The sequence below is a fragment of the Naegleria fowleri genome, assembly GCF_008403515.1.
Source record: "Naegleria fowleri strain ATCC 30894 chromosome Unknown tig68, whole genome shotgun sequence".
Taxonomy (NCBI): Eukaryota; Heterolobosea; class Eutetramitea; order Acrasida; family Naegleriidae; genus Naegleria; species Naegleria fowleri.
In genome coordinates, this window is record NW_025408000.1 from 170,185 (window position 1) to 183,388 (window position 13,204).

The 13,204-nt window shown below is 35.4% G+C and overlaps 5 protein-coding genes across 5 annotated transcripts; 2 read left to right on the forward strand and 3 right to left on the reverse strand.

Annotated features, from left to right (window-relative positions):
* Positions 1–799: 799 nt before the first annotated feature.
* On the forward strand, positions 800–3,661 carry FDP41_009258 (uncharacterized protein; the record flags this gene model as incomplete). Its single annotated transcript, XM_044713197.1, has 3 exons — positions 800–1,164; positions 1,224–1,331; positions 1,390–3,661. The coding sequence occupies 3 exons, from the start codon at positions 800–802 to the stop codon at positions 3,659–3,661; spliced, it is 2,745 nt and encodes a 914-aa protein (XP_044557070.1).
* Positions 3,662–3,852: 191 nt separating this feature from the next.
* On the forward strand, positions 3,853–5,432 carry FDP41_009259 (uncharacterized protein; the record flags this gene model as incomplete). Its single annotated transcript, XM_044713198.1, has 3 exons — positions 3,853–4,256; positions 4,409–4,656; positions 4,717–5,432. 3 exons carry the CDS (start codon positions 3,853–3,855, stop codon positions 5,430–5,432), a joined length of 1,368 nt encoding a protein of 455 aa, XP_044557071.1.
* A 128-nt stretch (positions 5,433–5,560) lies between these two features.
* On the reverse strand, positions 5,561–6,967 carry FDP41_009260 (uncharacterized protein; the record flags this gene model as incomplete). Its single annotated transcript, XM_044713200.1, has 1 exon — positions 5,561–6,967. The coding sequence occupies one exon, from the start codon at positions 6,965–6,967 to the stop codon at positions 5,561–5,563; it is 1,407 nt and encodes a 468-aa protein (XP_044557072.1).
* Positions 6,968–7,190: 223 nt separating this feature from the next.
* FDP41_009261 (uncharacterized protein) lies at positions 7,191–9,524 on the reverse strand (the record flags this gene model as incomplete). Its single annotated transcript, XM_044713201.1, has 3 exons — positions 7,191–7,620; positions 7,675–8,207; positions 8,250–9,524. The coding sequence occupies 3 exons, from the start codon at positions 9,522–9,524 to the stop codon at positions 7,191–7,193; spliced, it is 2,238 nt and encodes a 745-aa protein (XP_044557073.1).
* Positions 9,525–9,772: 248 nt separating this feature from the next.
* FDP41_009262 (uncharacterized protein) lies at positions 9,773–13,121 on the reverse strand (the record flags this gene model as incomplete). The annotated part of the gene is made up of 2 exons (XM_044713202.1): positions 9,773–11,485; positions 11,541–13,121. 2 exons carry the CDS (start codon positions 13,119–13,121, stop codon positions 9,773–9,775), a joined length of 3,294 nt encoding a protein of 1,097 aa, XP_044557074.1.
* Between the last annotated feature and the right edge of the window lie 83 nt (positions 13,122–13,204).

Here is a 13,204-nt window from a genome sequence, read left to right on the forward strand (position 1 = left end):
CGTGATGATGATCTTTACACACAGTAATCACGCTGCTGTAAAATCACAAAGGGCTTAAGAGCCTCTCTTCTCTTTTGAACTCTCCTTTTTCTTCGACGTGATGGCCAGGACCAAATTGCTAAATTTTTTGTTCCTTTAATTGTGTCTCTTTCGGCCCAGATGCCTTTTTTTTGTGTTTAATTGCAAATTGAGAGAGACATGCGAAAGGTTGCGAAACTTACGTTGGGAAAGGTTTGTGTGAATCTTTTTTTCAAATAGTTGGGAATTCTCATAAGATAATAATTATTGCGAAAGCTGTATATTTTGCATAGGCGTGAAATACAAATTTTATATTTCTGTGCGTGAAAGGGTGGACGCCTCTTTAATAGAACCCAACTCTTGTCCTTAGGGCAACGTGAGTGAACGATTTATTGAATAAGAATTGACCAACCGTTGTCAAATGTCCAGCTGTGATGCATTTTTGTTGGTCTCTTTGCCTGTTTAAAATATAATCAGAAAAAAGGCGATAACCACATTTGGGCAAAAAAAGGAGTTGTTAAGACTTACAGTTTTTGAGTCTTCTCAGAGAAAGACTTCCTCAACAAAGGTGTTTGATTCAAACTTTTTCAAACGAAGAACGATGAGGGATGATCCAAGTCAGGGAAGATCACTGAACCACCTGCTCTCGCGAAATTGCGCAAAAACCAATCAAAAAAATATTAACAGAGCTTCGCTTTTTTTCATCAGTTCCGATTCCAATCATCATCAAGAACAGATCATTAAAAATTGTGTACTCATTGTTTTGAAAGAGGAATTGAAAATGGCACCAAACGAAGTTTCGCTCACGATGCCAATTCCGGACAACGTTTCTGCCCCAACTCAAAACATACAGGCACAGAGAAAACGCCCAATCAAAATGATTGTCGTTAAATATTTCGAAGATACTGATAAATATGCCAAAATTGTTCCACGACCAGCCTTTCATATACTAAGGAGAAGGTTGGAAGAGGAATCACAAAAAGGATCATCGACACCCCCTAGACCTCCAACAAAAGAAGAGGCTGAAAATTTGGCAATTGTTTTCGGAAAGGACTTGACGGGAATGATCATGAGAGATCAAGCTGACTGGTTGGCTACCTATAATCCAATTACTTCTATCATGCTTTATAATGAAAAACAAAACAAGTAAGTTCATGAGAAATTGTACAGTCATCACAAACCGTTGCTCTAATAATTTATGGCAGATTCGAGACTGTAACAGACACCATGGAATTTGGGTGTACTGAACAAGAAAATGTTTATACATTCCACGTAAAGAGAAAAGTTGGTGTTGAACATTGTTTAGCACAAAGGTGAGTTTATTCCGACTTCATTACGAATATTTACCAATACGGTAATATTAATATTCAGTACAATGACATTCTCATCGATTGGTGGAGCTGAGACTTGGTTAGAAACAGCATTTACTAGAGTAAATAGAAATGTAATTATTAGATATCATGATGTTCTACATCATGGATACACCCGATTGTATAAAGGAGAAAGAATACCTCCTGGAAGAACTGGAAAGTCCATGGTAAAATTACTGATTGAAAACATTCTTCCTGCTGCGATTGAAAATCAGGACTCTATTTTGACTAAAAAACTTCCAACAGAAAACGAGGATGGCTTTATTGATGAAGAACATGAAGATGCGTTTAATTTCTTCGAAGGAGGAGCAGGAGAAGAAAAAGGTCCGTATATTGACTTGAAAAATGAAAACGCTCTAGTGGTTGGAAAAGAGGACAAAGACGAACACGTATTTGTGAATAAGGAGGAGTTGCAATGTTTACACATTTCTCGATTCGCAGATGTTAACAAAATTCCAGTACATTTACTTTATAATGAAAATCAGAGACAAAATGAGGGCCCATGGAAAGATGTTACCAAATTCCCTCTTTCAATGTCTGAGGTTTCAAAATCCACAAAATCTTGGATTAGGTCTGGCATTCCTCAATCAAAGAGATGTTTGTTGTGGATGGGAATTACAGGCTCTGCTTCATTATTGAAACAAAGTCCATATTTTTATGAAAATCATTTCGAAAAAACATATGGCCACTACAACTCGGACAATAAGACATTTAAAAACAAAAAGGAGTTTATTGAATCAATAGACCCGAGAATTATTGCAGAGTTTGGAGGAAAACTTCCAGGATATAATGCTGACAACCCAACCGCTATTGTACAAAAAGAACAACCAGTAGAGGTACAAGATGATGAAAAAGTGAAGAGAATAGAGCTTGATAAGGATTATTGTCTCCTCACCCACGAAGGTGTAAAGGCTGCTAAGCGAATACTATGTGTTCTTGCAGATCATCACATTGATATTGACTATTGCCCTCCTATTCCTGACTTGGTTCAGATCCTTTTGATTATCATGAATGAGAAACAAACCTATGCAACTGTACATTGTATGTTAGAAAAATCTAGAGAATCTAAATGGTATTTCAGAACTAACAAAATGCAGCACGCACTTTTCATAGAATCATTTAGCGACATCATTAAGAAGAACATTCCAAATCTTGCCAGTCATTTTGAAAAGATTGGTTTTGACATTAGCTCAGTAACCTACAAATGGTTTTCTAGACTTTTTGTGCCATACTTACCGTTTGATTTCGTGTTGAGAGCCCTAGACTCCTTCTTTAATGAAGGAGCGAAAATATTATATCGTGTAGCCTACGCCATTTTAAAGACATTAGAGCCCAAGTTGTTGAAAGTCCTATCTCCAAACTATATGGAAGACATTCTCACCAGTAATAATTCTATTACAGTTGATGAAGAGGAGTTCTTTAAGACAGCTTTTAAATTTGGAATTTCAAGAAAATATCTCACTCAATTGGATGAAAAAAACCGAAGTGAAATCAATCCAAACAAGCTTTCAAGCAAGATCACAACATTTACCAAACCCAAAATTGGATCTACATCTGAAATTATTAAGGATGAATCTCAATGGGAATTGTTGGTCTCGTGGCTGTCGTATAAACAAAGGTTAAGAACTCTCTCACTAAGATTTACAACTTCTAGAGATGGCTACAGCTTGTCTCAATTGTACAATATGTGTAGTGATATTGGACCAAATATTATACTGATTTCTGCAGTCCCAATTTCTCTTGACGGAGATATTGATGATATCAAGAAGCATCAAAAAGACAAAATGGAAGACTTGATTCCACAAGAATTGGAAATTTCTGAGAATGAACAAGATGCAATGAAAGTTATTGAAATGATCAGAAAACACAAAGAACAAGGCGCCTCTCTGAGAAAATCTTTGAAAAGAGAAAGCAAAAAAACGGAGTCAGCTCCAGTCGAAAAGAAGAAAACAGCTGATGTTTGTATCTTTGGAGCATTTTGTGGTGACTCATACGATAAGACATATCGTTTTGAAGGAACCACTGACACGTTTTTGTTTTCCATGTATCCTGTCGAAGCCAAATACAAATGGTCAAGAAAGAATGACTTTTTCGTGATGGGTAGAAAGGACAGACTCGTTTTTGGAGCAGGAGGAGATGGACCAGCTCTTCAAATTGATGACCAGCTCTGTATTGGAACAAGCAACAGATGCACAACATTTGATAACGAACCACTAGCAGGCTCAAAGACCACTTTTTCAATTCTGAAGTTGGAAGTTTGGTATTTCAAGTAGTGGCAACACTCAATCGAATAAATTCCACAGTCAAGAATTAAGCCACAAGCGGTCTTTCGCCGAAACACACAATCAATTGCTAATTTAAAGCCCGAGTTCGTGAACGAGATGCATGTGCGGGGTCTTAAAAAGGACATACCCAAATCCTTTTACAAGGCGAACAAAAAAATATTAATCATATCATCATCATCATGGTCTTGGAAGAACTCGATCGTTCACACGTTTCACAACTCGAAGACACCGAAAAGTTTTCACTACTGTTTTATTATAATGGAGAATCAGAATCAGATTTGGTAAAAGAACTTGAAGCATTGTTGGACCAAAACAAAGACGACCAAGTTCTCTCCAACGCTTTCTGGTTTAAGAGCAATATTAATCCCGATACGATCAATTTTATTGGAGCATCTATTGCAAACGTAATCGGTATTGATCTTGAGGATGAAATTAAAAACAATTTGTGTGCTGTAATGTTGAGCAAGAAGGGAAAGAAGTTCATGTATTCTCTCAAGACTCCTGTGGATAAAGAAGCATTGAAGACATGGCTTCAATCGGTTCAAGACGGAACCGCAAAGGCTGAAGTGAGAAGTGAGCCAAGGTTTGTTTTGAGTTTGGTTGGTATTGAATATTGAACGAGCCCATAATGATCACACTTGTATGATGATATAATTACGAACCATTTTGATCTGATCTCTATATCCTGAATCAAAATGAACCATCAATGTAACTGTCCCAAATCCAACCTTAAAGACCTCCTAACGATGAATATCCAGGATCGAAAGGCCTCAAAAAACTTGTGGCCTCAGCCTTTGACGAGATTGTTCTTGATGAGCAGAAGGACGTGTTTGTGGACATTTACGCTGATTGGTGTGGTCCATGTATTATGGTATCACCAATGATCGAGAAGGTAGCCAACGTCTTGCAACCTGAATCAGGCATTGTCATTTGCAAAATGAACTCGGATTTGAATGATTATTCTGATGAGTTTTTCCCAGAGGGTAAGTAGTGATGGTATTTTGGTAATTCCACACGATTCAAATGAACTGTTCTCACGATAGGTACGATTCCTAACATGAAGCTTTTCCCAGCTGGTGATAAGGAAAAGAAGAACAATCCCATCAAATTCTCTGGTAAAAGAACTGCTGCTGGAATTTTGCAATGGATTCATGACCACGCAACAAACAAATTTGATTTGGACAAATATTTGCCAGAATGTAAGAAATTCGATGACTTCTTCCTATTGAAAATGGAAGCAGAAGAAATGCTTCAGGAAGTTAGAAATGACTTGGAGTTTGCCCCTGAAAGCGCAACTACTGACTTGGAAAATCTGTTGAAGGACTTGGAAAAGAAAATTGATGCAGAAGATGTTGATGACGTGACAAAATTGTTGGAGAGCTTGAAAATTTCCACTGACAGAGAACAAGTAAAACAAGCAGCTGACAAGAAACGATTAGGAAATGTAGTCAAGATTCACAGCATGGATGAGTTTAACGAGGCCTTGAAACATGACAAGTTAGTTGTTGCAGACTTTACTGCATCCTGGTGTGGACCTTGCCAATATATTTCACCAATATTTGCAGCCATGTCTACTCAATATGAAGATGTCAAGTTTTTAAAGATTGATGTGGATGAATGTCAAGACATTGCTTTGGAGTATGGTATTGAAGCAATGCCTACTTTCCAATTCTTTAAGAACGGCACCAAAGTCGATGAGGTTCAAGGAGCGGATCCAGACAGCCTCGAACAACTCGTTAAAAAGTACATTCAACAATAGGTCTTGATGGATTGAGCTTGTTGCCAATAAAGCCAATGAACAGTTACTTTCGAATTATTTGTTCCATATGATGGTTTTACACAGAATGTAGAACAGTCAAAAAATTGGTTTTATCTGGTAACTTGACGTTATTCGGTTTTGTTCTCGTTCATCAACAGCTTCGCTCTAAATATGAAAGCAACACCAACAAATTGTGCCACAGTCATTGCAATGAAAGGAGCATCAACAATATTTGGCAATGAATTGCTTGTTGTGAAAACATCCAATAAAAACGAGAAAATAACTGGTGCAAGAATTCTTCCTAGCGTTGTGATGGATCCAAGACATCCGTTCAAAATACCTTGTTGATTAGGATCGAATACTTTTGAAATCATTGACGACCGTAATGGATCCTCTTTAGCTCCAATTAAAAAGAAGCTCATACCATAGTAAAAGTAATCTCCATTTCGAATCAATACGCATGACAAGAATAAGAGTCCATTAGCGATTCCAGCTATTATGAGATTGTTGGACTCGCTTCCACTCAAATATGCGATAGGCTTGGCAAGGATTGAATTTGAAAGAACGGCAGTAATTCCAACCAAAGTAAGTAAAAAGCCATTTTCTTGAGGTCCATATTCAAATTTCAAGCGAGTGAATTGAGTAATGATACAGAAAAATCCTACAGATATGAAAGCACTGATAAATTTGGATATAATCAACGATTTTAGAATGGCGTCTGCTTGTGTCACAATCATAAATAATGATTTAAAAGGTGCACCAATCTCAGATAAGAATGGTTTGGAATCTTTTTTCGATGTATCCGTTATGTTTTGAGACATATTTCCTTTTTCATTCTCTTTCAAAAAGAACAATATAAACCAAGTTGTGAAAATTGAAATGCAAAATATTGTACCAAATACATAATTCAAACCAAATTGCTTATAAATTGTTCCAGACATGACAGGTCCAATTGCTGTTGATAATCCCATGATGGCCAAAACATATGAAAAATAGAAAGTTAAATCTTTCTTGTCTGCATGATCTGCAATATAAGAGTTAACCATTGGAATAACATCTAAACAAAATCCTTGCAATATTTTGGCAAATATGTACAAGTACAATGCATTATTTCGTATCACAATTTCAAAATTGGATGAATGGCTGGTTGTTGTTACAAATCGACACAAAACGAAATAAATTCCATATATAGTTGCATATAATGCCGCAAACAACGTTAGAAAACGCTTTCTTCCGAATCGATCACTCAAATTTCCAGTAATTGGGCTCACAAAGAAGAAAATTACACCAGGAAGAGCAAAAAGAAATCCATAAAGAGAAGTTGAGTGTTTGGTGGTGGCTTTTTGATGAGTTGGATTTATAGGATCAATAATTGCTGAATTAATTTTCTCAAATAATTCTACATTGACAGGGTTGATAATTCCGAATGATAAATAAAACAAAAAGAGATAAACTAATAATACACGAATGTCTCCTTTTTCCGTGCTTGTTGATGAATTTTCGTTGGTAGTGATTGTCGGATCTTGTTCGCTCATTTTTTTATGAATTTTTGTAACAATTTAAAGAATTAAGTTTATTGGTTTCAAAGTCACTCTTAATTTCTTAACGACTTGATTCACCTTTCTCTATAGACTTGTTTGTATCGAATAAGGAGTGATTTGAGTTTTGAAAATTATTCCGGATTAGGTCAAAGAATGTTGTTGGTATTAATATTTAAAATTCTCGATAAGAATGCCAAATTCCCTCCATGTGAAAGTTTCATTCAAAATTTGATGGAGCATAAATTTTGTTAATTCCTGACTTGATTCTCATATTTCTATCATAGGTTAACAAAATGAGTTCGTGATTCTTCTCCTTTCGTTTCAATACTTTGTCCTTAAAGTAGAGACAACAATTAATGATGTGATCATCTGCTGATTGTGACTGAACTCCTCCATCCTCCATACCATTCAGTGTTTGATGAGATTGTTGTCCATATAGATTGTCATATTTTCCCTTTTCAAATGATTCCTCTAAAAATCGAATGGCATCTCTTGCTTTGATTCCACACATGTCTTTCCTTAACTTTAATTTATCGAGCTCAGAAATGACTGTTTGTGGAATAACACAAGAACAATTCACTTTCTCCAATAAGTTCTTGAGAATATGCAGTCTCTCGACAAGAACGTTGGTATCAATAATGTAGAGTCTTTTCATTATAAATGGTGTGAAAAATTAGAAAAATCCATTGACGAAAACATACTTGTGATTGAATGGGAATTCTAAAGCATCCTTTCTTTGATTTTGAAGCACCAGATTTTGAAGTCTAATAATTTCCTTTTCTTTTTGCATGTTCGACATGGCTGTCTTAATGTGAGTCTCTCTGAGTCGTTGAATTTCTTGTCTCATTTTCTCATTTTCTTTTTTAAGCTCCTCTTTTTCTTTTTGTACATCTTCAGTATTGACAACCTCTTCGGTTTCAAATACATAGATGCATTTGGTTTGAACAAATGGTACCTTTTCTCCAACAGCCACGTTGGCCTTATTGTGACCAAACGCAATAATATCACCATTCATTAAAAAAGCTTCCTTAACTTTGGTATTATTTACAAAGGTACCATTGGAGGAAGAATCAATGAGTTTCCATCGTATAACTTTTTCTTCATTCTGACTATTATTTTCTTGTATCTGTACAATTTTCGCATGAATACGAGAAATGACAGGATTCTGTTTGGAGTTTGGAGTGTCAATCACGTGATCGACATCAGTTGCAGCTCTGCCTAACGTCACAACTTTCTATTGCAAGTGAATACAGCAAGTTTTGGACAATGAACTTACCTTATCAGCATACAATGGTATCAGTTGCGAAGTACAATCAAGAGTGGACGTCAGTCTTAAACAAGCTATATGAGAGGGAACTGTTTGAGCCAATATTTCCTTTTCTTTGGTTATGCATTCTGCGCTATAATAATATTCATCTCTATACTCTTTGGTATCCAATAACTGTTGCTTGTCAACAACATCAACAATCCAGCGCATTTTGACAACCGGATAGATTGGTAATGAGGAAATATCATGTCTAGGAATAATATATTCCAATTCCTTTGAAGTGGATGTAGTAATAATGATATTCGCTTGAGTAATCTTCTCAACTATTGATCCTCCGCATAATTCAATAAATCGTTCACAAATTTCAGGTGAAGGGAAAGACACATTGTCTCCCCTTAAAACAAAACATCGCTTGTCTTTCAGTACTCCACCATTTGGTCTTTTTCTGAGATATTTAGTAATGTAGAACTCGCTTTCAGAAACAAAATATGAAGCCTTATCACTTTCATAGAGCCATGACGATTTTAAAATTGGAATATTTAACGCAATAGAATAGATTAATTTCAATGTCTTTTTTGGGTCTTCATCCAAGCATACAAGGTGTGTGAATTTTTCACAATCTGAACCTCCAATTTCTACACACTCATATTCAGAATTTTTGGATAATTTCTTGATAATATTGACAACTTCTCCTTTCTCCATAAAATCACCACCGGTGACGCCAATAATAAATTTTGTCTTTTTTGATTTGGGTTTCACCTCTTTATGTGAAAAAGGCTTTTTTTCATCCGATATGCTGGAAAATGTGTCTTTAAGCTTTTTAGAAGGCTTTGTTTTCCATCCTGGTGAAGAAGATAGTGAGCTTGTTGAAGCTTGATCGAGCTTTCTCTTTTTATCAGACGATTCCAAATCATTTGATGATGAAAGAGAGCTAGTAGTAGTATTCTTCTTTGGTGATTCAAAGGTAAAAGAGTGATTGAATAGTTCTGAATTGTTGTTGGTACTTTTGGAAGAATTTTTCAACGGTGTTGCTGTGGTGATGATCGATCTATTATTTTCGGAATGAGCCTTTGTTGAACCCAGTGTCTTTGATGATTTGATTTCCGGAAATGACGAAACCACTTCCTTCATAAAAGATGCCTTTCCATCGATGGAAGAGTCTGCGTGTTCGGGTTTTCTCAAAGGTACCAGCTGATGATGTTTGGAGTTTGAAATGGTTGGTTGTGGTGAAGAAGCTTTCGTTTTGGTGGTGGATGAAGAAAACACAAGGGAAGGCTTGTGCATTTTTTTTCCACTATTTATTGGTAAAATTAAATTGGTTGCATAATAATAAAAAATATTTAAAAATTTAATTTATATAACATTATTTGAATAAGGACAGCCAATGCATGTGGTTGACCCCAATGATTGATGAGTCGAGAACAATCATTGGGGTCAACATTGGAGAACAGTGTTTTGAAAAATTTACGTAGTTTTATTCACTCACAATAATAAAAGTTTTGATTTGTTTGGACCCATCCATTAGACCTTTTTCATAGTGAAACAAAATCAAAGTACTCCACAACTCCTTCTTCTTCTTTTGGTTTGGATCCAAGGATGGTCATGTATTGCAAATTCTTAGGAACATGGACAAGATGTAATTGGCATGCTCGTAACACATCTTCCACTCCAACTTGCAACAAATAATTTCTAAATTGTTGTCTCATTGCATCAGTGAGACCATGCAAGAAGTATAAAGAAAATCTTTGATGAGGTTCCATGGGTGTGTCCAATTTCTTTAACACACTTAATTTGGATTCAAAAAGTTCTTTTTCACTCATCATGATTGCATGTGAGGAATTGTTTTCACAAAGATCACTCAATACTCTTCGAAATATTTCAATCGTTTTGTAAGTGTTAGGATCTCTATACGTATAGAAAGAGAAAATTTGTTCTCTGAACATGTTTGTTTTCTGACCATAAGCTCCTTCTTTTTCACGAATTTCTTTGTGAAGCACTGGAAAGAGAAATGCTGCAAATATAGAAAGTGAAGCAAAGTCTTTCTTTAAATAAGAAGTGTTGGTTGCAAAACTGATGGCGACATAATTCACAGGAAAATTCAATTCAATAAAAGTTCCTTGTTTTGTACGTTTGGATAAAGTTAAGAGTGATTGGATTGTTGTTGTTGTTGAGTCGTGTGTGGTTCGAGAAAGTTGGCTATTGTTCAATTCTTGTAAAAAAGATTCGACTCCTTTTTTCAAATCTTGTAAATGTCCATGTTCACAAGTGATTGCAATAGTCATATGATGATAAATGGAATGGAGAAGTAATTTCATGCGTTCTTGTAAAACTTCTGCTAAATTGGCTTGGTGTATTTTCTTAAACTCCTTAATAAATATAAAATGTGACACTCCTGTCAACCGTTCGGTGAGTAAAGAATAATCATTCAAGACAGATGCAGAGTATGATCTAGAAAATTCATGTCCATTTTGTGTCAAGCTCTCGCTTATGGAAGTTGCATATTCTTCAAATAATGACTCCAAATATTTCACATCTTCAAAACGAGGAGATGTCATTATATCTAAAAGTAACTTGAACATGATTGGCATCTTTTCATAAACAGCCTCCGAATAGAGATTCACTCCAAACTTTTCAATACAAGTCCTAGGTGATGGAATTGCTTTGGGTGAAAAGAATAAATTCGAAGTAATGCCTCCTGTGAACATGTCAATCTTCTCTGTAAGCTCTTTTTTGTCTAATTCTCGAGTTCCCATCTTTGTTAGACAGTATGTGAAAAATGGCAACAAGTCGATCAGCTGTTTGTCCAAAAGAATTTTCTCTCCATCCCACAACTCTACATTGACACTCAAGTGAATCAAACCATTTGTTTCTTGTTCGTATGTTGTCACATTAATTCCCATTATTTGAAAATTTTGAATGTGAGGATCCAGTTGATACAGAATCGAGGTGTCAATATCCGAAAGAGTGAGAGATGGTAAAATTGCATCAACATCTTTCAATTTTTCAGCATTTTGATATTCTTGAAGTTGAATAGAATGTGAAATAATTTGTTTCTTTTCGCTTTCAGACATGTTGTTTTGTGTTGTTTGTAACACTGCTTGTTCAAATTCCTTAAATTCATTTAATTGATTCTTATTTGGTCTCATGACTACTCTCAATGCTAAATCCGTTCTCAAATATTTTGAAATTAAATCTTGGAAGAGTGTTGGAGATTTTTCAAGCTCTTGTCGAAGACGTTTGATATTCTAATGTTTGAAATGATTAAGAAACGCAACGACTGCTACTGTCTCAGTGACTTACCATTTCACTATCAATGACTTCTTCCAATCGATGGCTGTCTCCATTACACCAAAAAGGTGGAATTTCCATCATTAAGGATGTTCCATAATTTGCTGATACTCTCTTATTACTAATCTCAATTCTATTGAGAATAGATTCCACATATTCCTTTCTAAACCCTTCTTTTATCACAGAAGAAAGAGTTTTGTTAATAGTTTCCTCAATGATTGAAACATCTGATTCACCAATTTCAGAAACACCAATCACAAAAGTCGGTTGTTTCCGTAACAAATCAGTCTTCTCAAATCCTGTAATGGATAAAAATCGAGGTGCCAGTTTAGATTCAATAAGTGATTGATAGAGTGGTCCTCTTGGATTTTCGAGTAGCAATAAATCCAACATTCTCATTTGAAACACCTCAAAAAAGCCATTTGCGGGTTGATTGGTGAAAAATGTCATGGCATATTTGAGTTGTTTTTCTGGATTGTAAACAATGGATTCTTCAGGTCCATAAAAATATATAATTTCGTTCGATTGTGTGATCATGGATTGAAGGTGTTGTTGTAATATTGAAGAATGATGTTTTTGATCGTCGAGTTTGTTGACCTCATCTTGAGGTGCACTCGTCACATCCATCACTTCCTCGAATTGATCCAAAATTTGTTGATTCTTCACAAAGTTGAGATGATCAATCAATGAAAAGCTTCCATAAGTGAAAATTAGTGCGTTATTGGGAGAATAATATTTCTTATGATAGGCATCTAAATCTTCATATTTCAAATCAATAATATTTTCTGGTTTTCCTCCATAATTGAAAGAATAACTGTGGAGAGATTTTAGAAATTTAGAAATAGTGTCAGAATGCTGTAGTGATGTGAAATTTTTGAATCGATCAAATAGTAATCGATTCAATTCAAATGAAAAATAATTATTGGCATCTCCCACAACTCCTTGCATTTCACTATAGACAACTCCTTTGAATGTTAAATTTGATTGAAGATTATCATGTTCTTGAAATTCAAATCTGTATCCTTCTTGTGTGAAATCCAATTTTCGTAACAATGGATTAAACACTGCATCCAAATAAATTTGCATTAAATTATAATAATCTTTTTGATTTTGTGTTCCGAATGGATACGAAGTCATATCAGCCGCAGTCCAAGCATTCATATAGGTGGATAAGGATCTTTTTAACATGGAAAAGAAAGCATCTCGCACAGGATATTTCTTCGATCCACATAATACTAAATGTTCTAAAATATGAGTCAATCCAGTATGATCTTGAGGAGGTGTTCGAAATGAAATTGAAAAGAAATTATTGTGGTCATTGGGATGATCGACATGAAACCATTCGAGTTTTGTTCTTTTATGACGGAGGTGATGAATGGTGGAGGGAGGAGTCGATAATTTAATATTTGATTTAATAATTTCCCATTCCGAATTGTCATGATGTTGGATGTATTCAGAAAGTGAAGGAGCTTCTACATGGTGTTTTTGATCATCCGACCTCATGAGTAATGTGTTTTGACCAGATTGGTAGAGATAGACACCAAGCAACAGTGGAATTAGAGAAGCGACAAATAAGAACCATTGAATTGACATTTTTGTTGTTTTTTCGCCAATACGTTGTCAACACAGTTTGGAAACATCAATTTTTCTTCTCATAAAGACGTGAAATGGCAGCT